The 23891-nt window shown below is 63.4% G+C and overlaps 1 protein-coding gene across 1 annotated transcript in view; it reads right to left on the bottom strand.

Annotated features, from left to right (window-relative positions):
• SEC14L5 (SEC14 like lipid binding 5) overlaps positions 1-23891 on the bottom strand; it is a 45107-nt gene that overhangs the window by 6602 nt on the left and 14614 nt on the right. The window contains exons 2-10 of the mRNA XM_054180715.1: positions 18838-18987; positions 17481-17612; positions 14030-14158; positions 11110-11350; positions 8997-9109; positions 4627-4816; positions 3038-3126; positions 2203-2273; positions 594-765 (exon numbers count right to left, since the gene is read on the bottom strand). Of these exons, the coding sequence (XP_054036690.1) occupies positions 594-765; positions 2203-2273; positions 3038-3126; positions 4627-4816; positions 8997-9109; positions 11110-11350; positions 14030-14158; positions 17481-17612; positions 18838-18987 (1287 nt within the window). The remainder of the gene's footprint in view (positions 1-593; positions 766-2202; positions 2274-3037; positions 3127-4626; positions 4817-8996; positions 9110-11109; positions 11351-14029; positions 14159-17480; positions 17613-18837; positions 18988-23891) is intronic.

Below are 23891 nucleotides of genomic sequence, written 5' to 3'. Positions count from 1 at the left end.
GGCAGCCTCTGCCAGGCCCTGACCACTCTGGCACCAAAGACATTTTGCCTCCTCTCCAACCTAACCCTCCCCTGGCACAGTTTCAGGCCATTGACTCTCCTTCTGTCCCCTGAGCCTAGGGAGCAGAGCCCAAGCCCCAGCTGGCTGCAGCCTCCTCTCAGGGAGCTGCAGAGAGCAAGGAGGTCTCCCTCAGCCTCCTCTTCTCCAGCCTCAACCCCCCCAGCTCCCTCAGCTGCTCCTCCCCAGCCCTCTTCCCCAGACCCTTCCCCAGCTCTCTTGCCCTTCTCTGGCCCTGCTCCAGCTCCTCAAGGTCCTTCTGGCAGTGAGGAGCCCAGAGCTGAACCCAGCACTCAAGCTGTGGCCTCCCCAGTGCCCAGCCCAGAGGCACCATCCCTGCTCAGCTCCTGCTGCCACCCCAGTGCTGCTCCAGCCCAGGCTGCTGGTTGCCTCCTTGGCTGCTGTGGCCTCTTCCCGAGCTCAGCCACAAGAGCCCTGAGGCTTTCCCCCTCCTCACGAAGCCAGGCTGGCAGGGCCTGGAGCCTTCAGCTCTTTGCACAGCTCAAGAGGGTTCTGCTCCTGCAGCTCTCACCCACCAGAGTCCAGAGCACAGGGAACACCCTGGGAGCTCTGACTATCAGCAGCCTGCCCAGGGTCTCAGGGTAGTTGTCCTCTACCACCTCGATGATGCGGAGCAGGGCCTTGACGCCAGGCCGCCAGAGGTGCCTCATGTTCAGCCCTTCCAAGTCCACCAGGCACGTCCAGGACCTGCAGCAAACACACAGGGGAAGCTCTGCCAGGGCCTGCACAGCTCATGGGCCACCAAACCTTGCAGCAGCAGCTGCAGAGGCTCTGCTGAAGCCACTCTGCCCAGCACAGAATGGCTTGGGGTGGCAGAGCCCTCCCAGAGCATCCAGACCCCTTCATGGACACCTGGATCACAGCCTCAGAGATGCATGGAATGGCTCAGGCTGGAAGAGACCTCAGGGATCATCCAGCTCCAGCCCCTGCCATGGGCAGGGACCCCTCCCACCAGCACAGGCTGCTCAGGGCCTCATCCAGCCTGGCCTTCAGCACCTCTAGGGAGGAGGCAGCCACAGCCTCCCTGGGCAGCCTGTGCCAGAGTCTCCCCAGCCTCCCTGAAAGGAACTGCTTGGGTTGGCAATGCCCTCCCAGAGCAGCCAGGCCAACACCAACCCAACCCCACCATGGCCACCAAACCCTGGCCCCAGCTGCCATGGCCACAGGACTCTGCAACCCCTCCAGCCATGGGGACTCCACCAACTCCCTGGGCAGCCTCTGCCAGGCCCTGACCACTCTGCCACCAAAGACATTTTGCCTCCTCTCCAACCTAACCCTCCCCTGGCACAGTTTCAGGCCATTGCCTCTCCTTCTGTCCCCTGAGCCTAGGGAGCAGAGCCCCGGCTGAAGCCAGGGAGCTTGCAGGAAGCCAGCCAGCCCAGCCCAGAGCCAAGGCCCTGCTGCTGGGCTGCAGGGGGCTGCAGGCTTCCAGGGCTGCTGCTGGGAGTAACTCCAAAGCCCACCTGAAATGGAAGTGGAATGTGGCAAACAGTTTCCTGTGTAAACAAAAGAGAACTTGATGGATGTGGAGGAATACTGCCCAAAGGGGAAGGGAAACTTCAGCTGCAGTGGGACAGAAAAGGCTTAAGGAGGGCCCTGGGGCTGGGCTTGTGTGAAGCTGTGGAATTTGCCTGCATTTAAATCTCCACTTTGCTGGACTAAAGGAGGTAGAGGGAAACCTTCTGGCACCTGGCAGGAGGTTGGAGTGAGGTGGGGTTGGGCTCTGCTCCCAGGGAACAAGGCACAGGACAAGGGGAAAGAGCTTCAAGTTGCCCCAGGGGAGGTTCAGGTTGGCCATGAGGAACAATTTCTTTCCCTTGAGGGTTGTCCAGGCCTGACCCAGGGCAGTGGTGCAGTTCCCAGGCCTGGAGGGGTTCAGAGCTGTGTGGCTGTGGTGCTGAGGGCCAGGGCTCAGTGCTGGCCCTGGCCATGCTGGGGTAAGGCTTGGACTGGATGACCGTAAAGGTCTCCTCCAACCTCAGCTCTCCTGTGGTCCTCATGTGCAGCCCAAGCCCAGGGCCAGCCCAAGGTAGGGCCAGGCTGCTGTTTGCAGCTCAGCCCCCAAAAGCTCCCCAGCCATTTCTTCTCCCCAGGGCAGGAGGCAGCAAAGCCAACCCAACTGACGTGATGGGGCGGCCGAAGGCGCTGGTGTTCTCCTCACACCTCTTCTGGCCCTCCTCATTGATGGACAGGACCTGCAGCCAAAGGGAGGACAGGCAAGGCTCAGGCTGCGGGACCACAGCAGCCTGGAGACCTTCTTTCCATGAAGCCAGAAGGACACCAGGCTGGAGGCATGCAGTGTGAAGAGAGAGAGAGAGAAGCCTGCATCAGGAGGCTGTGCTGAGCAGCCCAGGGACAGAGCCTGACAACCTGAGCTGAAATAAAGAGCCTCAGGATCAGAAGGGCTTGGTGAAGCTGCAGGGAAGGGCACCATGGGAAGCTGAGAGCTTCACTGAGCCCTCAGGAAAGCTCTCTCTGGGCAGCACAAGGGGCACAAGGGGCAGCCTGCAGCATGGGAAGCTGAGAGCTTCACTGAGCCCTCAGGAAAGCTCTCTCTGGGCAGCCTGCAGCATGGGAAGCTGAGAGCTTCACTGAGCCCTCAGGAGAGGTCTCTCTGGGCAGCACAAGGGGCAGCCTGCAGCATGGGAAGCTGAGAGCTTCACTGAGCCCTCAGGAAAGCTCTCTCTGGGCAGCACAAGGGGCAGCCTGCAGCATGGGAAGCTGAGAGCTTCACTGAGCCCTCAGGAGAGCTCTCTCTGGGCAGCCCAAGGGCCACAAGGGTCTCAGCCCTGCCTCTGCAGGACACCAGAGGAGCTGTGCCATGCCCCAGTCGCCAACTTGGGGGCTGCCAGCCAAGGCTGTGTGTCAGGCAGGGAGCCTGCAGCTGCACTGTGCCAAGGCTCCCCAGGCCCCCAGGGAGGAGGGAGCTGCAGAGGAAGCAGGGGAGGGCAGGACTCACGTGTCTCAGCAGGGCCTCCTCGCCCAGGGCCTTCACCAGCCCCTTGGTGTCCATCTGGCCCAGGCGCAGGATGTAGAGAGGTCGTCCATCTGCAGGGCACAGGGGGCAGAGCTGGGGGCAGGGGAGGGCTCAGCTCTCCAGGCTGGCACTCCAGCATCAGGCAGTCATGGAATGGCCTCACTTGGAAGGGAGCCTCAACACCATCCAGCTCCAGCCCCCTGCCATGGGCAGGGACCCCTCCCACCAGCACAGCTTGCTCAGGGCCTCATCCAGCCTGGTCCTCAACACCCCCAGGCAGAAGGCAGCCACAGCCTCCCTGGGCAGCCTGGGCCAGAGTCACCCCAGCCTCACAGTGCAGAACTCCCTCATGTCCAACCCAAACCTCTCCTGCTCTGCTTTCAAACCATTTTCCAGCTGTGCCTTCCACACCCAAGGACCAATCCTGAGGAGCCTACTTCAACCCAACATTCAGAGCAGACTTCAGAAGCTTTATCCTAAGCCTGAGCCCTGCCTGGAGCTGAGGAGCCAGGGAGATGCACCCCCAGTGCAGGCAGAAGGGCAAACACCCTCCCCAGGGCTGCAGCTTTCAGCCCTACCCTTGCCAGCACCAGCTCCTGAAGGGCTGAGCTCTGCTTTGGCTCCATCTCATGATCCTCCCTCCCAGGAGGTCCACAGCAGAGGAGTCCTCAGCTGCCAGGCAGAGCAGAACCTCCTGGAGCTGCAGGGACTGAGTGTGGGTCAAGCCCTGCACCCCCTGAGCCCTGCCTGGGGAAGGGCAGGGACACCTCCCACCAGCACAGCTTGCTCAGGGCCTCATCCAGCCTGGCCTTCAGCACCTCCAGGCAGGAGGCAGCCACAGCCTCCCTGGGCAGCCTGTGCCAGGCTCTCCCCACCCCCACTGCAAGGAATTTCTTCCTAATGTCCAACCTCCATCTCCTCAAGCCTAGTTTGAAACCACTGCCCCTTCCCCTGCCACCACAGGGCCTGTAGAAAAGCCACAGTGCAATCCTGGAGTCATCAATGGTGAGGTTGGAAGGGACCTCTGGAGGTCATCCAGTCCCTCTCTAAGCAGGGGCACCCAGGGCAGGTCACTGAGGGGTCCAGAGGGGTCTTGGAAGCTCTCCACCCCAGGAGACTCCACAACCTCTCTGGGCAGCCTGCTCCAGGCCTCCAGCAGCCTCACCCCAAACAACTTTCTCCTCCTGCTCAGCTCCAACCTCCTGCCTGACACTTTGTGCCCCTTGGCCTGCCACAGGACACCACTGAGCAGAGCCTGGGGCCTCCTCCTTGCCCCCCACCCCTCGACAGACCTCCCCAAGGTCCCCTCCCGGGCTGCTCTTCCCCAGCCCAGGCAGCGCTGGGCTCTCAGCCGTGTCTCACAGCGACCAATCTCATACCCTGAGGCCACCTGGCCAGAGAGAAGCTGCTGTGCAGCAGCTGTGCCCTGCCTGCTGTGTGCAGAGCTGGCACAAGCAAGGCAGAGTGGCCACATGCAGGCGCTGAGCTGCCCTGGTGGCGCTGGCAGCGTGGGCAGCACGGCCCCCGCCAGCCGCCCCGCCGCGGCGCCAGGGGCAGGGGCAGCTGCTGACCTCTGTCCTGGTGGTGCCAGCCTCCTGTGTAGTACTCCTCCAGCAGGGCTGGGGGCCTCCAGGACTGCAGGATGGAATCCACCTGGTACTGCTTGCGCCAGGCCAGCGACTGGCAGAGCATCTCCCGAGCCTTCTCCAGGTGGAAGTCGCGAGCCCGCAGGAAGCGCAGGATGTGCTCATCCTTGGGGAGCTGAGGGAGGCCATGGAGCAGCCATGGAGGGGCTGGGGCTGCCAAAGCCCTCCCACAGCACCCAGCCCAACACCAACCCAACCCCACCATGGCCACCAAACCCTGCCCCCAGCTGCCATGGCCACAGGGCTCTGCAACCCCTCCAGGCGTGGGGACTCCACCACCTCCCTGGGCAGCCTCTGCCAGGCCCTGACCACTCTGGCACCAAAGACATTTTGCCTCCTCTCCAACCTAACCCTCCCCTGGCACAGTTTCAGGCCATTGCCTCTCCTTCTGACCCCTGAGCCTAGGGAGCAGAGCCCAAGCCCCAGCTGGCTGCAGCCTCCTCTCAGGGAGCTGCAGAGAGCAAGGAGGTCTCCCTCAGCCTCCTCTGCTCCAGCCTCAACCCCCCCAGCTCCCTCAGCTGCTCCTCCCCAGCCCTCTTCCCCAGACCCTTCCCCAGCTCTCTTGCCCTTCTCTGGCCCTGCTCCAGCTCCTCAAGGTCCTTCCTGCAGTGAGGAGCCCAGAGCTGAACCCAGCACTCAAGCTGTGGCCTCCCCAGTGCCCAGCCCAGGGGCACCATCCCTGCCCTGCTCCTGCTGCCACCCCAGTGCTGCTCCAGCCCAGGCTGCTGCTGCCCTTCTTGCCCCCCTGGGCACCCCCTGGCTCCTCTCCAGCTGCTGGCACCCAGCACCCCCAGGGCCTTCTCTGCTGGGCACTTTGCAGCCCCTCTGCCCCCAGCCTGGAGCCTTCCTGGGGTGGTTGTGCCCCAAGGGCAGGACCCAGCTCTTGGCCTTAGCGAATCACTGCCAGGGCACCACTGAGCCATGGCCCTCAGCACCACTGAGCCATGGCCCTCAGCACCACATCTCCACAGCTCTGCAACCCCTCCAGGCCTGGGGACTCCATCACTGCCCTGGGCAGCTTGGGCCAGGCCTTGACAACCCTCAAGGGGAAGAAGTTGTTCCTCATGTCCAACCTAAACATCCCCTGGAGCAACCTGAAGTCCTCTCCTCTTGTCTCTTTGCTTCTTCCTTGGGAGGAAAGTGCTTACCAGCAGCCCCAGTGGAGTCCAGGAAGGTGCTAATTAGACCCAAACCCTGTTAATTACAACCCCCCCTGGGCTCTGGCTGCAGATTTCTCAGTCCCTTCACCCCACAGTGCTTGGCCTCGCTTGCCACATGGGGTTTGCATTGCCATGCAGGTGCTGTGGAGCAGGGATGGTCTCCTCTGGAGTGCCCCAGCCCTGCTGCAGCACAGAGGAGCTTTGTGCTTGCACTCAAAGCTCTTTTGTTTGCTCACAGAAACAAGAGAGCAAAGCAGGCAGCAGAGGCAGGCTGGGAGCAAGCCCAGCCCCAGCCTCAGCCTCACACAGCTGCTGTGAAGCTGCAAGAGGTGCTAAGAATTGATCACACCGAGAGAATGCAGCAGGGGTAGAGCTCAGACAGCCCCAAGCCAAGGCAGGAAGCTGTTGAGGAGCAGCTGGGAGATGAGCACTGCAAATGGGATGGCACAGAAAGCACAACCTCCCCAGAGCAGCCCCCAGAGCTGTGTAGGACTGCACTTGGTCAGCACTGCAGCAAGACTGAAGGCTGCAGAACCTCCCCTCTGGGACAGGCTGGGAGAGCTGGGGCTGTGCAGCCTGGAGAAGAGAAGGCTGCAGGCAGACCTCAGAGCAGCCTCCCAGGACCTGAAGGGCTCCAGGAGAGCTGGGGAGGGACTTGGGACAAGGGCTGGGAGTGCCAGGCCCAGGACCAATGGCTTTGAGCTGGGAGAGAGGAGACTGAGAGTGGAGAGGAGGAAGAAATTCTCTGCAGTGAGGCTGGGGAGACTCTGGCCCAGGCTGCCCAGGGAGGCTGTGGCTGCCTCCTGCCTGGGGGTGTTGAGGACCAGGCTGGATGAGGCCCTGAGCAAGCTGTGCTGAGGGGAGGGGTCCCTGCCCATGGCAGGGGCTCCCTTCCAACCTCCCCCACTCTTCACAAGCTCAGTCACAAGAGAACTCTGGCAGCAAATCTCTGCTGCCTGTTATCCCTCCATGACTCTTCTGAAGCCAACTCCTCAGCAGAGCTGTGCGGGTCGGGGCCGAGCTCTGCGGGTCGGGGCCGCGCTGTGCAGGTCGGGGCCGCGCTGTGCGGGTCGGGGCCGCACTCTGCCCAGCTGAGCCAGGGCTGAGCTGTGCAGGTCGGGGCCGAGCTGTGCGGGTCGGGGCCGCGCTGTGCGGGTCGGGGCCGCGCTCTGCCCAGCTGAGCCAGCGCCTGTCCCAGCTCTGAGGCAGCTGCAGCAGGGCCATGCACAGAGCACTGCCAAAGCTGCCTGCCAGCAGCAGCCTCCTCGGGAAGGGCCAGGGATAGCACCTAACACCTTGCAGAGCCCAGCCCTGGGGAGCACCTCCTGAGCGCTCTGCGGTGACCTCCCAGAAGGATGTGGAGGAGCTCCCAGGACAGGAAGCTTCGATGTTGAAACCTTATCCAGCTCCACTCTGGTTCCAAGGGGAGCTCTGGTTCCTGCCACCTTGCTCCTGTGTCCCCCTCTTCCCCAGCACTCCTGCTCTGCTCAGCCTGGCCGAACAAGCAGTCTGCTGTTGCTGTCCTTGGTCCTTTTCCCTTCCCTCCCGGTCTCTCTCCATCAGGAAGTGCTGAGTCAGATCCCTCCGGAGGTATTCAGCTCCCCCTAGGTGCTCTCCTTCCTCAGCCACACACCACTTGGCCTGACCCAGAGACTCCCTTTGAGCCAGGACGAGCCCAGGAAGAATCAGAGAATTCACTGGGCTGGGAGGGAGCCTCCAAGGGCCTCCTGTCCCAGCCCCTGCAGGCAGCAGGGACAGCTCCAGCCAGAGCAGGCTGCCCAGGGACACAGCCAGGCTGAGCTTCGATGGCTCCAGGGATGGAGCCTGCACCACCTCCCAGGGCAGCCTGTGCCAGAGTCTCCCCAGCCTCCCTGTGCAGAGCTCCCTCCTGGTGTCCAACCTGACTCTGCCCTAGCTCCAAACCATTGCCTCTGGTCCTATCCCCACAGCCCCTTCTGAGCAGTCCCTCCCCAGCTCTCCTGGAGCCCTTCAGGTCCTGGGAGGCTGCTCTGAGGTCTGCCTGCAGCCTTCTCTTCTGCAGGCTGCACAGCCCCAGCTCTCCCAGCCTGGCCCCACAGGGGAGCTTCTGCAGCCTCTGTGGCCTCCTCTGGAGCCTCTCCAGCAGCTCCAGGGCCTTGTGCAGGGAGCCCCAGGGCTGGCCCCAGCCCTGCAGGTGCTGGCTCATGATGAACTTATCCCCAGCACCCCCAACTCCTCCTCCAGCAGCTCCCCCCTCAGCTGCCCTGCTGCAGCAGCTTGTCCCTCCCTGGGGGCAGGATCCTACTCCTGCCCTGCCTGAGCTGCATGAGGCTGCTCTCACCCAGCTCCCAGCCTGGGCACAGTGCCATCCACATCTGCCTTTGGCCTGACCTTGCCAGAACAGCTGAGGCCCAACACAAAGGGCCTGGGACCCCAGGCTGGCAGAGGGGCTGCAGGCACAGCACCCCGTGGGTGCCCAGCAGTGTGGCAGGGGGGTGCTGGTGGCACAGCACCCCGTGGGTGCCCAGCAGCGTGGCAGGGGGGCTCTGGTGGCACAGCAGCCCTGGGGGTGCCCAGCAGTGTGGCAGGGGGGTGCTGGTGGCACAGCAGCCCTGGGGGTGCCCAGCAGTGTGGCAGGGGGGCTCTGGTGGCACAGCAGCCCTGGGGGTGCCCAGCAGTGTGGCAGGGGGGTGCTGGTGGCACAGCAGCCCTGGGGGTGCCCAGCAGTGTGGCAGGGGGGTGCTGGTGGCACAGCAGCCTGGGGGGTGCCCAGCAGTGTGGCAGGGGGGTGCTGGTGGCACAGCAGCCTGGGGGGTGCCCAACAGTGTGGCAGGGTGGCTCTGGTGGCACAGCAGCCCTGGGGGTGCCCAGCAGTGTGGCAGGGGGGTGCTGGTGGCACAGCAGCCCTGGGGGTGCCCAGCAGTGTGGCAGGGGGGTGCTGGTGGCACAGCAGCCCTGGGGGTGCCCAGCAGTGTGGCAGGGTGGCTCTGGTGGCACAGCAGCCTGGGGGGTGCCCAGCAGTGTGGCAGGGGGGTGCTGGTGGCACAGCAGCCTGGGGGTGCCCAGCAGCGTGGCAGGGGGGTGCTGGTGGCACAGCAGCCCTGGGGGTGCCCGGCAGGGTGGCTCTGGTGGCACAGCAGCCCGGGGCTCACCCACCTTGCCCTTGTGTGTCTCCTGCAGCCAGCGGCGCAGGCGGATCAGGCAGCTCTCCTGCAGGGGGCTCAGCTGCCCCAGGCACCGCTCGATGTAGTCTGCGTCCAGCTTGCCGGCTGCGGGGAAACACCAGAGAGCAACTCAGAGGCCAGAGGGCCAGCTGCAGCTATTGGCATCCATCAGGCTCCTCAGATGTGCCCTGTGCTCAGCACTGCTCAGGCCACCCCTTGAGTCCTGTGTCCAGTGGGCTCAAGAAGGACATTGAGAGACTTGAAGGTGTCCAGAGAAGGGCAACAAAGCTGGGGAGGGGTCTGGGGCACAGCCCTGGGAGGAGAGGCTGAGGGAGCTGGGGTTGCTTAGCCTGCAGAAGAGGAGGCTCAGGGGAGACCTTCTTGCTCTTTCCAACTCCCTGCAGGGAGGTTGTAGCCAGGAAGGGGTTGGTCTCTTCTCCCAGGCCCCCAGCAGCAGAACAAGAGGACACAGTCTCAGGCTGTGCCAGGGGAGGTTTAGACTGGAGGGGAGGAGAAAGTTCTTCACCGAGAGAGAGATTGGCCACTGGGCTGTGCTGCCCAGGGAGGTGGTGGAGTCCCCATCCCTGGAGGTGTTCCAGAGGGGCTTGGATGTGGCCCTGGGAGCCATGGGTTAGCTGTCAGGAGGTGCTGGGTGACAGCTTGGACTTGATGACCTCTGAGGTCTTTTCCAACCTGGCTGATTCTGTGATTCACACTGGTGGAGCACAGGAGTTCTGCTGCTGGCTGCCTGAGGGGAGTGAGGGATGCGCTACTGGTGGTCAGGGCAGGAGGACACAGCCAGCACAGAAGGGATCAAAGATGGACCTCTAATGCTCCGTTCAAGCCTCAACTGCTCCAGCAGGAGCTGTAAAAGAAACCTCCTGAGCTCTGGCTCTCATCTCATTAACCACTCCAAGCCCTGGGCACTGAAACCACTTCAGTCCCCTGCTGGCCTAAAGATCTCACCCACAATTCCTATCACAAGAGGCTAAATAAGCAGCTGCTTGGAAACTGAAGTCAGAGAATCAGAGAATGAGTTGGGCTGGAAAAGGCCTCCCAGAGCATCCAGTCCAATCATCAACCCCCAGCTCCCCCAGCTGCTCCTCCCCAGCCCTCTTCCCCAGACCCTTCCCCAGCTCTCTTGCCCTTCTCTGGCCCTGCTCCAGCTCCTCAAGGTCCTTCTGGCAGTGAGGAGCCCAGAGCTGAACCCAGCACTCAAGCTGTGGCCTCCCCAGTGCCCAGCCCAGGGGCACCATCCCTGCCCTGCTCCTGCTGCCACCCCAGTGCTGCTCCAGGCCAGGCTGCTGCTGCCCTTCTTGCCCCCCTGGGCACCCCCTGGCTCCTCTCCAGCTGCTGGCACCCAGCACCCCCAGGGCCTTCTCTGCTGGGCACTTTGCAGCCCCTCTGCCCCCAGCCTGGAGCCTTCCTGGGGTGGCTGTGCCCCAAGGGCAGGACCCAGCCCTTGGCCTGGTTGAACCTCATCCCCTTGGCCTCAGCCATGGCTGCAGCCTGGCCAGGGCCCCCTGCACAGCCTCCTGCCCTGCAGCAGATCAACTCTGCCACCCAATGTGGTGCCATCTGCAGGCTGCCTGAGGCTGCCTCCATGCCCTCCCCCAGCTCATGATGCAGACATTGGAGAGAACTGCCCAGAGAGATTCCATCACAGAGAAGCTCCCAGAGAAGGTCTGCTGAGACCAGAGCCATGGACAGCTGTCAGCTGCCAGCCTTTGCCCTAGCTGCAGCCACCAAGGAGGTGCTGCCTCTCCTCCTGAGGAATGTCAGCTCCATTCCATGGCCATTCAGGGACAGACACCTTTCAGTCCAAGGTGTAAAATCCCTTAAAGCTGAGACCAACCCAAAGGTCTTCTGTTCCAAGCTGCTTTGCAGAGCTCCAATTGACTTCCTTTTGGGGGAGGGGAAGCCCCAACTTCCATTGTTCCTGTTTCCTCTTGAAGAAAGGGCATGAAACCCTTCCCTCCTGCCCAAAGAGCCCAGGAGGCAAAGCTGGGGGCAGATCCAGAAGGAAGCTAAACTGCAGCTATCAGGCAGTGCCACCAAAGGCCCTGTGAGTGCCAGCAGCTGCCACTGCCCAGCCTGGCCCTTACCATCAGGGCTGACAGCTTCTGCTGCGGGGCAGCAGCTGCCACTTTGCTCTTTGGTGCTTCCATGAGCCCCAGACTCGAGGGGCTGAGCAGCAGGACGGTGCCCAGCAGCAGGATGGTGCCCAGCAGCCTGGCTGTGCTCCTCCTCCTGCCCAGAGGCGGCTGGGGGAGGAGTCCAGCGGGGGATGAAGGTGATGCCTTGGGAGATCAGCTCCTTCAGGTAGTGCTCGATCACTTCCTTGCCCTGAGGAGAGGAAAACTCCCATCAGGAGAGAACAGCTCCCCGTGCCAGGGGGGCAGGAGAGCTCTGCTCAGCACAGACGGCAGTGCCCAGAGAGAAGCAGAAGGGAAAGGGTTGTGCCCTCCCCCCCGCATGCCCCTGCCGGGAGAGCTGCGGCGCAGAAGCATCACAGAGGCTCTGGGCAGGCAGAGGCCAGGGCCGGGGATGGGGCAGCCCGCAGGGCCGGGGATGGGGCAGCCCGCAGAGCCGGGGATGGGGCCGCCCGCAGAGTCGGGGATGGGGCAGCCCGCAGAGCCGGGGATGGGGCCGCCCGCAGAGCCGGGGATGGGGCAGCCCGCAGGGCCGGGGATGGGGCCGCCCGCAGAGCCGGGGATGGGGCAGCCCGCACGGGCGGGGATGGGGCAGCCCGCAGGGCCGGGGATGGGGCCGCCCGCACGGCCGGGGATGGGGCAGCCCGCACGGCCGGGGATGGGGCCGCCCGCAGAGCCGGGGATGGGGCCGCCCGCACGGGCAGGGATGGGGCCGCCCGCACGGCCGGGGATGGGGCCGCCCGCACGGCCGGGGATGGGGCAGCCAGCACGGCCGGGGATGGGGCCGCCCGCACGGCCGGGGATGGGGCCGCCCGCACGGCCGGGGATGGGGCCGCCCGCAGGGCCGGGGATGGGGCCGCCCGCAGGGCCGGGGATGGGGCAGCCCGCAGAGCCGGGGATGGGGCAGCCCGCACGGGCAGGGATGGGGCCGCCCGCACGGCCGGGGATGGGGCCGCCCGCAGGGCCGGGGATGGGGCAGCCCGCAGGGCCGGGGATGGGGCAGCCCGCACGGGCAGGGATGGGGCAGCCCGCACGGCCGGGGATGGGGCAGCCCGCAGAGCCGGGGATGGGGCCGCCCGCAGGGCCGGGGATGGGGCAGCCCGCAGGGCCGGGGATGGGGCAGCCCGCAGAGCCGGGGATGGGGCAGCCCGCAGAGCCGGGGATGGGGCCGCCCGCAGAGCCGGGGATGGGGCCGCCCGCAGTGCCGGGGATGGGGCCGCCCGCACGGCCGGGGATGGGGCAGCCCGCACGGCCGGGGATGGGGCAGCCCGCACGGCCGGGGATGGGGCCGCCCGCACGGCCGGGGATGGGGCAGCCCGCACGGCCGGGGATGGGGCAGCCCGCACGGCCGGGGATGGGGCCGCCCGCAGAGCTGGGGATGGGGCCGCCCGCACAGCCGGGGATGGGGCAGCCCGCACGGCCGGGGATGGGGCCGCCCGCAGAGCTGGGGATGGGGCCGCCCGCACGGCCGGGGATGGGGCCGCCCGCACGGCCGGGGATGGGGCCGCCCGCAGGGCCGGGGATGGGGCCGCCCGCACGGCCGGGGATGGGGCCGCCCGCACGGCCGGGGATGGGGCAGCCCGCACGGCCGGGGATGGGGCAGCCCGCAGGGCCGGGGATGGGGCCGCCCGCAGGGCCGGGGATGGGGCCGCCCGCAGGGCCGGGGATGGGGCCGCCCGCACGGCCGGGGATGGGGCCGCCCGCACGGCCGGGGATGGGGCCGCCCGCACGGCCGGGGAAGCTCAGAACCCCTTGGCTTGGCAAAGCCCTTTCAGCTCTTCCAGCCCAACCACTCCCCAGCTCTGCCCCGGCCTGGGCTGAGCCCTGGCCCTCAGCACCACAGCTCTGCCCCTGGGAAACCCCTCCAGGGGTGGGCACTCAGCCACCCCCCTGGCAGCCTGGGCCAGGCACTGAGAACCCTTCCAGGGAAGAAGTTTCTTCTCATCACAGAATGTTAGGGGTTGGAAGGGACCTTGAAAGAGCATCAAATCCACCCCTCCTGCCAGAGCAGGGTCACCCAGGAACACATCCAGGTGGGTCTGGAATGTCTCCAGAGGAGACTTCACTCCAGGCCTCCAGCACCCTCACAGTGACAAAGATCTCCTGTTTACCTAAACCTCCCTGCTGCAACCTGAGGCCATTTCCCCTCACCCTGTCAGCTGTTAGTAGGCAGCAGAGACCACCCCCGACTTGCACAGCATTCTTACCCCAACCTCTTGCTCCCAAAACATGACTCAGCTGCCCCAGTCCAGAGGAAAAGAGCACCAGAGGGAGTCACAGAATGGATTGGCTTGGAAGGGATCATCCAGTTCCAACCCCTGCCATGGGCAGGGACACCTCCACCAGCACAGGCTGCTCAAGGCCTTATCCAGCCTGGTCCTGAACACCTCTAGGCAGGAGGCAGCCACAGCCTCCCTGGGCAGCCTGTGCCAGAGTCTCCCCAGTCTCACTGCCAAGAATTTCTTCCTCCTCTCCACTCTCAGTCTCCTCTCTCCCAGCTCAAAGCCATTGGCCCTGGGCCTGGCAATCCCAGCCCTTGTCCCCAGTCCCTCCCCAGCTCTCCTGGAGCCCTCTCAGGCACTGGAAGGCTGCTCTGAGGTCTCTGCCCAAGCCACTGGAGCAGATTTTCCCCCAGAACAGTGCCCTCAGTGTCTGAGGAGCCTGGCACCCACAGCGCCCAGCGCCCTCCCCCTCGGGCACGGCCTCTGGCACAGGCTGCTCCCTGCCCCTTTGCTCCCTGCACACAGCCTCTTGCTTTGTTTGCCCTGCTGAGGGCTTGCAGAGGCAGAGCAAGGGCATGGAAGGTTCCTTTGCAGAGGCAAGGAGAGGGGCAGGGTGCTGGCTGGGGGTGGCAGGGGGGTGCCCGGCTCACCCGTTTGATGTTGGAGGTGTACTGCTTCATGGCGATCTTCTCCACGGTGCTCTCGAAGCCAAAGAAGGATTTGATGTCCAGAGATGCAGACTGCTCAAAGCAGGTCCACTCCTCATTCTCAGGGTGAACCTAAGCCCAAAGGCACACAGAAGGTTGGGATGGAGGCAAAGAGCTCGTGGTGTGGCGGGCTCCGTGCCCACGGTGCCAGGCTGGCTGCTGAAGGGGGCAGAGGAGGCTTCCCAGGAGGCACAGACAGACCCAGGGGAATCCTCCCAGCATAAGAAGTGGACACATGGATCTCTGATGCACAGAGTCATGGAGTCCCAGTCACAGCAATGGGTTGGGTTGGAAGGGACCTCAGAGATCATCCAGCTCCAAGCCCCTGCCACGGGCATGGATATCTCCCCCCAGCACAGGCTGCTCAAGGCCTCATCCACCCCTGAGCACCTCCAGGGAGGGGACATCCACAGCCTGTCCTGGGAAACCTGTTCCAGAGTCTCCCCTCCCTCACTGCAAAGAATTGTTTGGGATGGCAAAGCCCTCCCAGAGCAGCCAGGCCAACATCAACCCAGCACCACCATGGCCACCAAACCCTGGCCCCAGCTGCCATGGCCACAGCTTTCTTTTTTGAACCCCTCCAGGCATGGGGACTCCACCACCTCCCTGGGCAGCCTCTGCCAGGCCCTGACCACTCTGGCACCAAAGACATTTTGCCTCCTCTCCAACCTAACCCTCCCCTGGCACAGTTTCAGGCCATTGCCTCTCCTTCTGTCCCCTGAGCCTAGGGAGCAGAGCCCAAGCCCCAGCTGGCTGCAGCCTCCTCTCAGGGAGCTGCAGAGAGCAAGAAGGTCTCCCTCAGCCTCCTCTTCTCCAGGCTGCAGAGCCCCAGTTGTGGCTAAGCAGCACTGCTCACATGCTCAAGGAAAGCTTAAAGCCCCTCTCTGCCCCTGCAGGCTGAGTCAGCACTCATTCACAGCAAGAGCTGCACTGCAGCAGCAGTGAGAAGCCCACCAGGAACCACCACATCCAGAGCTCCCTGTGGTAGGCAGGGCTGGCCCCCAGGAGTATGGAATGAAGCCACTCTGTGTCTGCACAGGGAACAGAATGCAAGACAGCATCCCAGGAGGCTGGGGCTTGAAGGGAGCTCTGGAGCAGAGGCAGCAGGGACAGCTCCAACGAGAGCAGGCTGCTCAGGGACACAGCCAGGCTGAGCTTCAATGGCTCCAGGGATGAGGCCTCAAGCACCTCCCAGGGCAGCCTGTGCCAGAGTCTCCCCAGCCTCCCTGTGCAAAACTCCCTCCTGGTGTCCAACCTAACTCTGCCCTGCTCCAGTTCCAAGCCATTGCCTCTGGTCCTATCCCCACAGCCCCTTCTGAGCAGTCCCTCCCCAGCTCTCCTGGAGCCCTTCAGGTACTGGGAGGCTGCTCTGAGGTCTGCCTGCAGCCTTCCCTTCTCCAGGCTGCACAGCCCCAGCTCTCCCAGCCTGGCCCCACAGGGGAGGTTCTGCAGCCTCTGCTCATCTCTGTGGCCTCCTCTGGCCCCTCTCCAGCAGCTCCAGGTCTCTCTTGTGCTGGGGGTCCCATATCTGGCCCCAGCCCTGCAGGGGAGGTCTCCCCAGAGCAGAGCAGAGGGGCAGGATCCTCTCTCCAGCTCTGGCCACCCTGCTGTGGCTGCAGCCCAGGCTGCCCTTGGCCTCCTGTGCTGCCAGTGCCCACTGCTGGCTCCTGCCCAGCTTCTCCCCCCCCAGCACCCCCAAGGCCTTCCCTGCAGGGCTGCTCTCAACCTCATCCCCCCCAGCCTGCACTGGTACCAAGGCTTGCCCTGACCCAGGTGCAGGAGGGTTTTTATCCCAGGCTTAAACAGGGAACTCAGCCTCTGCTCTCAGCTGCCCCCAAAGCACAGGGGCAGGGCAGAGCAGGGAGCTTGCCAGTATCAGCCCAAGAAACCTCTTCCTTTTCCACTGCTTCCCCCTCAGTTACTTCCTTCCTGGCTCCTGCTTTGCTCTCTAAGCCTCACCCATCTGTGACAGGTCTCTGCCTTTTCTCTGTTCACCAACTGACAGGCAAGAATAAAGAGAGTCCTTCCCAGGCTGCAGGCTGGGAGCTGCCTGAGGGCCAGCAGCTGCCCTGGGGAGGGGTGTGAGGGGCCTGCAGGAGCAGGGTGCTGCTGCTCCAAGCTGCTTCAGGGCACACTGCAAGGAAAACAACCCCAAACAGGACAGAAACCTGCTTCCTGTGCACCCTGGCAGGGGAAAAGGAACTGGTAAAAATAGTGCTGGGAAGCATCTTGAGGATGCAGCCAGCCAGCTCCCACCCTGCTGCAGGAAGAGCACTTCCCTCACAGCCCAGCTCTGACATTTCCTCCCGAAGGACACGAGCCTGGAGGCAGCAGAGCCAAAGAGCAGCAAGGGGAGCAATGACTGAGTGCCTCCAGAGCTGCCCTGGGAGCCTTTCCCAGCTGCTGGAGCCGTTCCCCACGATGCACTTTGATTTATGGGAGCCTTTAGGAAGCCCCAGCCTAGCTCCTGCTTGACCCCTGGCTCAGGGAAGCCTCTCACCATCCAGAACTCTGCTGTCCAGCTCTTTGTCTTGCTACAAACAGAAGCAGCTCAGAGTTTGCTAACTGCCCCCCAAGCTGAGCTGCTGTCCTGCTGCCAAAAGGGCAGCCAAGGTAACAGGAGCTGCACCTTGGGGGAGGGAACACAAAGCACGGCCTGGTGGCTTCCAGCGACACATGAGGCTGCTTCATAGGAACACAGGGGCTGGAAGGGACCTCCAGAGACTCATAGAATGGGTTGGGTTGGAAGGGAGCTTCAAGATTATCCAGCTCCAAACCCCCTGCCATAGGCAGGGACACCTCCCACCAGCACAGCTTGCTCAGGGCCTCAAGGGTTGCTCAGCCTGGAGGAGGCTCAGGGAAGACCTTCTTGCTCTCTCCAACTCCCTGAAGGGAGGTTGGAGCCAGGTGGGGGTTGGGCTCTTCTCCCAGGCAGCCAGCAGCAGAACAAGAGGACAGAGTCTCAAGCTGTGCCAGGGGAGGTTCAGGCTGGAGGGGAGGAGAAAGTTCTTCCCTGCAAGAGAGATTGGCCACTGGGATGTGCTGCCCAGGGAGGTGGTGGAGTCCCCATCCCTGGAGGTGTTTAGCAAGAGCCTGGATGGGGCCCTTGGTGCCATGCTTGAGCTGATCAAATGGTGCTGGGTGAGAGGTTGGACTTGAGGATCTCTGAGGTCTTTTCCAACCTGGTTTATCCTATCCTATCCTATCCTATCCTATCCTATCCTATCCTATCCTATCCTATCCTATCCTATCCTATCCTATCCTCAAAGCAAAGCCCCCCCACGGCCCCTGCGGCTTCGGCGGCAGCGCGGGGCAGGGCAGGGCAGGGCGGGGCAGGGCAGGGGCAGGAAGGGGGCAGGGGCAGGGAGGGGGCAGGGTGGGGCAGGGCACTCACGGAGTAGCTGCAGGTCTCCAGGACGACGACGCGGCTGGCGAAGGTCTCGTTGCGCGCCTCAATGCGCAGCGTCCTCTCGCGCCAGTTCACCGTGTTGGTCTGCAGGAACACCACCTGCTCCACCCCCGCCATCTGCAGCCGGGCAGGGAGGGGCGGCAGCAGTTAGAGCCTGGGGTGCTGGCAGGCTGTGCCCTTTCAAACTCAGGCACAGGTTTCGAGCAGAGCAGCAGGGGAAGCACAACCAAATCGCGCTGGGGCGTGAGAAGGCAAAGCAAGGGTTCTTCTGATCAGGGTCCTTGGGTGCACATCTGGAACAGGAGGAGCTGTACCATAGCAACCCTGCCCTTTCCTCCTCTGACCTCTGGCTGGTTTGCTCTGCTTGGGAGACACAACCTGCTTGTGGCTGGCCTTGGCTAAGTCTAACTTCTCTGCTCCTTTCTCTTGTCCCTTCTATGTATTCTATGTATTTTGTACAGAGGGCAAGGAGGTGTGATGGGTTATGCCCATCCTGAAAGGGTGGGAGAAGAATGTTCCCCCTGGGAAACTGAGTCAGTCTGTTCCACTCCCTCTCCCTGTCCAGCAAGCCTATAAAAAGGAAGTCACTGCAGCCCTTTGCTCTCTTTCGCCTCTGCCTCGCCGGGATGAGAGGGCTGCTGCTGGCTTCCTGCTTCTCTGCCACGTGCTCAGGCCTGGTCTTTCTCCCTGCTGCATCCATGCCTCTCCAAAAGGACTGCTGGTTTTGTATCTCTCCCTATCCATCCTTGTTCCTTACCCTTAGGAACCCTTCCTGTTGTTATCTATCTATTGTTTAAAGAAAATTTTACCTCTCTACTTCCAAACAGACTCCAAATTATTTCTTGGTAGATTTACCTCCTCCCTTTTTCCTTATCTTCCTTCCTTTCCTTCCCCCCCCCCCCCCCCCCACTTCTTCCCTTATCTCTCTCTCTTCTTTCCCCTTTCCCTTTCTCTCTTGATTGGGAAGGATGAAGGGGGAGGGAGCAGGAGAGGGATTCTCAGTCTTGCCCCTATCTGAGCTCTTAAATGCCAGTTAAGGCTCAACCCACCACGGGAGGGTAAGGAAGGGAGAAGCTGGTAGCTTCTGGTCCCTGTGCTGTCCATGAGTTGTAAATATCTCTAAGTGTTGTCACTCCTGGATATTTGCTCACATTCATTGCATGCCATGGGAGAGTGGAGCTCTGCTTGTAAATGCAGCTCCACTTCCTCCTGACTGAGCTGGTCTGGCAGAGTTAATGCTAGGGGGGAAGCTTCAACCCACCACAAAGCCCAGAGAGGGAGGGCAGCTTTAGGAGGCAGCCCAGGAGGGGAGGCAGGGCCAGGGCCCCGGGGTGCTGCTTGCCTTCTTGAGCAGCCTGGGAGCGTCGACGTTGAGCCTGCAGCTGCGCTCCACGACGTGGATGGCTCCGTCCGGGCTGCGCCACTCCCGCAGCACCTCGCTGCCCACGAACACCGGCAGCTGCGGGCAGCACGGGAACCGCTTCTCGTAGGCCTGCGGGGACAAGGGCAAGGGCAGCTGCAGCGGCAGCCCCGGCTGCAGGGATGCACAGACAGGCTCCTGCCTGCAGCTCCAGGCTCAGGCTGCACACCTGGGCTCAGGGCTTCACACCCGGGCTCCCGCCCGCAGCCCTGGGCTCAGGGCTGCACACCTGGGCTCCTGCCTGCAGCTCTGGGCTGCATGCCTGGGCTCCTGCCTGCAGCTCCGGGCTCAGGGCTGCACACCCGGGCTCCTGCCTGCAGCTCTGGGCTGCATGCCTGGGCTCCTGCCTGCAGCTCCGGGCTCAGGGCTGCACACCCGGGCTCCTGCCTGCAGCTCTGGGCTGCATGCCTGGGCTCCTGCCTGCAACGCTGGGCTCAGGGCCGCACACCCGGGCTCCTGCCTGCAGCTCTGGGCTGCATGCCTGGGCTCCTGCCTGCAACGCTGGGCTCGGGGCTGCACACCCGGGCTCCCGCCCGCAGCCCTGGGCTCAGGGCTGCACACCTGGGCTCCTGCCTGCAGCTCTGGGCTGCATGCCTGGGCTCCTGCCTGCAACGCTGGGCTCGGGGCTGCACACCTGGGCTCCTGCCTGCAACGCTGGGCTCAGGGCCGCACACCCGGGCTCCTGCCTGCAGCTCTGGGCTGCATGCCTGGGCTCCTGCCTGCAACGCTGGGCTCGGGGCTGCACACCCGGGCTCCTGCCTGCAGCTCCGGGCTCAGGGCTGCACACCCGGGCTCCTGCCTGCAGCTCTGGGCTGCATGCCTGGGCTCCTGCCTGCAACGCTGGGCTCAGGGCCGCACACCCGGGCTCCTGCCTGCAGCTCTGGGCTCAGGGCTGCACACCTGGGCTCTTGGCTGCAGCTCTGGGCTCAGGGCTGCACACCTGGGCTCCTGCCTGCAGCTCCGGGCTCGGGGCTGCACACCCGGGCTCTTGGCTGCAGCACCTTGGGCTTCTGGCTGCACCCAGCTTGGATTCCTGCCTGCATCACCTTTTGCTCCTGGCTGCCCCCAAGCTGGACTGGTAGTGGCCCCGGACTATCAAGGCCAAGGCCTCAGTTACTGGGTAGTCATTGTCATAGACTCATGCAATGGGTTGGGTTGGAAGGGACCTCAAAGATCATCCAGCTCCAAGCCCCTGCCATGGGCAGGGACCCTTCCCACCAGCACAGCTTGCCCAAGGCCTCATCCAGCCTGGCCTTCAACACCTCCAGGCTTGGAGCCTCCACAACCTCTCTGGGCAACCTGTTTCAGGGTCTCAGCACAGGGCCATGGACTTGCTGCATGGATCATGCAGTGGATAAGGAACTGGCTGCATGTTTGCACTCAAAAGAGTGCAGGTGGAGGCCAGTGACAAGTGGAGGACCTCAGGGGTCTGTCCTGGGCCCATGGCTGTTAACATCTTTGTCAGCAACGTGGGCAGTGGCACTGAGGCTCCCTCAGCAGCTCTGCTGATGCCACCAAGCTGTGTGCTGCAGAGGACTGGCTTGAGGGAAGGGATCCATCCACGGCACGAGAGGGAACAGCTTTAAGCTTGAGAGGAGACTGACACTGGAGCTGAGGAAGAAATTCCTTGCAGTGAGGCTGGGGAGACTCTGGCACAGGCTGCCCAGGGAGGCTGTGGCTGCCTCCTGCCTGGAGGTGCTCAGGACCAGGCTGGATGAGGCCCTGAGCAAGCTGTGCTGGTGGGAGGTGTCCCTGCCCATGGCAGGGGGCTGGAGCTGGATGCTCTTGAAGGTCCCTTCCAACCTGAGCCCTGCTGTGAATAAATGAATCCAGAGGGATCTTGCCAGGGATGAGCAGTGGGCCAGCACAGACTGCAGGAGGGTCAACAAGGCAAAGAGCAAGGCTGGGCCAAGCCCAAATGCAGAAGGCAATATCAGTGTGGCAGATGAGGGCACTGCTCTCCACTACCACAGCAGCTCCCAGCCTGCTTGCCCCTGGGGCTGGGAATGATCCCTGCTCCTGAAATAGCTCAGGCACCTGAGGACACATTCCACAGCTCCTGCTCAGCACTGCTGCATGGAGCAGAAGTTCTCTCAGCTTATCACACTGCTCCTGCAGCAGGAGGAAAGTGCAGACAAGCAGCTGGAGCTCTGCCCACCACAGCCTGCAGGAGACTTGGAATTATTCTCCCTGAAGCACTGAGCAATGCTCTCCTTGCTTGGACACACTGCTTGGGGAACGTGCCCCAAAAGAAGTGTGGGCAGCAGGAGGAAGGAGAGATTCGGCCCCTGCCCCACTCCAGGGCCAGCTCTGGAGCCCTCAGCACAGCCAGGGAGCTGCTGGAGCAGGGCCAGAGGAGGCCACAGCAGTGCTGGGAGGCTGGAAGCCCTCTGCTGGGAGGCCAGGCTGGGAGGGTTGGGGTTGTGCAGCCTGCAGAGGAGAAGGCTCCAGGGAGACCTCCTGGTGGCCTTGCAGTGCTTCAGGGGGACAGAAGAGAGCTGGGGACAGACTGCTGAGCAGGGCCTGTTGGGGCAGGCCAAGGGGGGATGGTTGGAACTGCAAGAGGGAGACTGAGAGTGGAGAGAAGGGAGAAAGGTTTGGTGCTGAGGGTGGGGAGAGCCTGTGCCAGGCTGCCCAGAGAGCTGGGAGCTGCCCCATGGCTGGCAGCAGTGCAGGGCAGGTTGGTTGGGGCTGGGAGCAGCCTGCTGTGGCTGCAGCTGTCCCTGCTGGCTGCAGGGCTTGCTCTGGGTGAGCTCTAAAGGTCCCTTCCAGTCAAACCATTCTGGGATTCTGTGATTCCCCTCTAAACCTCTCAGCTGTGGAGACAGAGAGCTGGTGGAAGGAGAAGGCAGCCAGGAGCAGCAGAGGTGCTGCTGCAGCTTCAATCCCCAGGTTGGTTGGGGCTGGGAGCAGCCTGCTGTGGCTGCAGCTGTCCCTGCTGGCTGCAGGGCTTGCACTGGGTGAGCCTCACAGGTCCCTTCCAACCCAATCTGTGGTTCCAGGATTCTTTATCTGCAAGGCCTCATCCTGTGCTTTCCACTCTTGACCAGCAGAAAAACTCAGCCAGTTTAGACAAACATCAAACTTCCAGAAGGCCTCCAACCCCCCTGGGTGCACAGCCCCTCTCTGCTTGAAGCAGCTGAATCTGCGACACTGGGGATCCAGGGACACTGCTGCAGGGTGCTGCCAGCTACCTATCCCCAGGACACTGCACGGTCCTTGAGGGTCACAAGGTGAGCTGTGCATCCCTCAGGGCCTGCTCTCTGCCAGCTGCAGCTGCCAGCACATTGATCTTCTCAGGCAAAGTTCATACTCCCTGCTTCTGCCTCTACCTGCCCTCTTCCCATCCTCCACATCACCACCTCTGCTCTCTGCATAGAATGGAGAGGGTTGGAAGGGAGCTCTGGAGCTCCCCCAGCCCAAGCCCTGCCCCAGCAGGATACCCACAGCACCCTGCCCAGCAGCACAGTGCCCAGGGGGGGTTGGAAGCTCTCCACACCAGGACACTCCACAACCTCTCTGGGCAGCCTGCTCCAGGCCTCCAGCAGCCTCACCCCAAACAACTTTCTCCTCCTGCTCAGCTCCAACCTCCTGCCTGACACTTGCTGCCCCTTGCCCCTTGTGCTGGCCCTGGGCAGCACTCAGCAGAGCCTGGCCCCAGCCTCTTGCCCCCCACAGCTCCTTTAGCTCTTGCTGAGCATTGCTCAGCTGCCCTCTGGGGCTGCTCTTCTGCAGGCTCTCAGCCCCAGGCTCTCAGCCTTTGCTCCTCACCAGACAGATGTTCCAATCCCTTCACCATCCTCATGATCTGCTCTGGACACTGTCCAGTAGTTCCCTGTCCTTCCTGAAATGGGGAGCCTGGCACTGGATACAATACTCCAGATGTGGCCTCAAAGGGTAGATCAGAGGGGCAGGAGAACCTCCCTTGCCCTGCTGGCCACACTCTTCCTCATGCACCCCAGGAGACCATTGGCCTCTTGGCCACAAGGACTCATGGAGAAGTCAGTCCCTCAGCACTCCCAGGTCCTTCTCCATGGAGCTGCTTCCCAGCAGCTCAAACCCTTCTGGCTGTGCTGGTGCTGGGGGTCGTACCCCAGGCAGAGAGGTGGGACATGCCCCCATCTGCAAAGAATCCCTTCCACACTTTGATCCCAAGTCCTCTGCTAATCTCCTCGCACCACCAGGGCTAAAAATACAGCAGCTGAAGATGCCACAGATCATGTGAGGGCCAGCTGAGGCACCACGATAAAGCTGTGCCTGGTGTGCCCCGCGGGCAGGCAGAACAAGCAGGCAGCAGAGCCACTCACCCTGCAGGCAGGCAGGGGCAGAGCAACATCCTGCAGGCAAAGGAGCCACTCACCCTGCAGGCAGGCAGGGGGCAGGGGCAGAGCAACATCCTGCAGGCAGCAGAGCCACTCACCCCGCAGGCAAAGGAGCCACTCACCCAGCAGGCAGGCAGGGGGCAGGGGCAGAGCAACATCCTGCAGGCAGCAGAGCCACTCACCCCGCAGGCAAAGGAGCCACTCACCCAGCAGGCAGGCAGGGGGCAGGGGCAGAGCAACATCCTGCAGGCAGCAGAGCCACTCACCCCGCAGGCAGGCAAGGGGCAGAGCCACTCACCCCGCAGGCAGGCAGGGGCAGAGCCACTCACCCCGCAGGCAGGCAGGGGCAGAGCCACTCACCCCGCGGGCAGGCAGGGGCAGAGCCACTCACCCCGCAGGCAGGCAGGGGCAGAGCCACTCACCCCGCAGGCAGGCAGGGGCAGAGCCACTCACCCCGCAGGCAAAGGAGCCACTCACCCTGCAGGCAGGCAGGGGCAGAGCCACTCACCCTGCAGGCAGGCAGGGGGCAGAGCCACTCACCCTGCAGGCAGGCAGGGGGCAGAGCCACTCACCCCGCAGGCAGGCAGGGGCAGAGCCACTCACCCTGCAGGCAGGCAGGGGGCACAGCCGCTCCCCCCGCGGGCAGGCAGGCAG

The sequence above is a fragment of the Dryobates pubescens genome, chromosome 4 (assembly GCF_014839835.1).
Source record: "Dryobates pubescens isolate bDryPub1 chromosome 4, bDryPub1.pri, whole genome shotgun sequence".
In the NCBI taxonomy this organism is placed as follows: domain Eukaryota; kingdom Metazoa; phylum Chordata; class Aves; order Piciformes; family Picidae; genus Dryobates; species Dryobates pubescens.
Note: the sequence above shows the minus strand (reverse complement) of the source record. Positions and strands in the feature narration are given on the sequence as shown.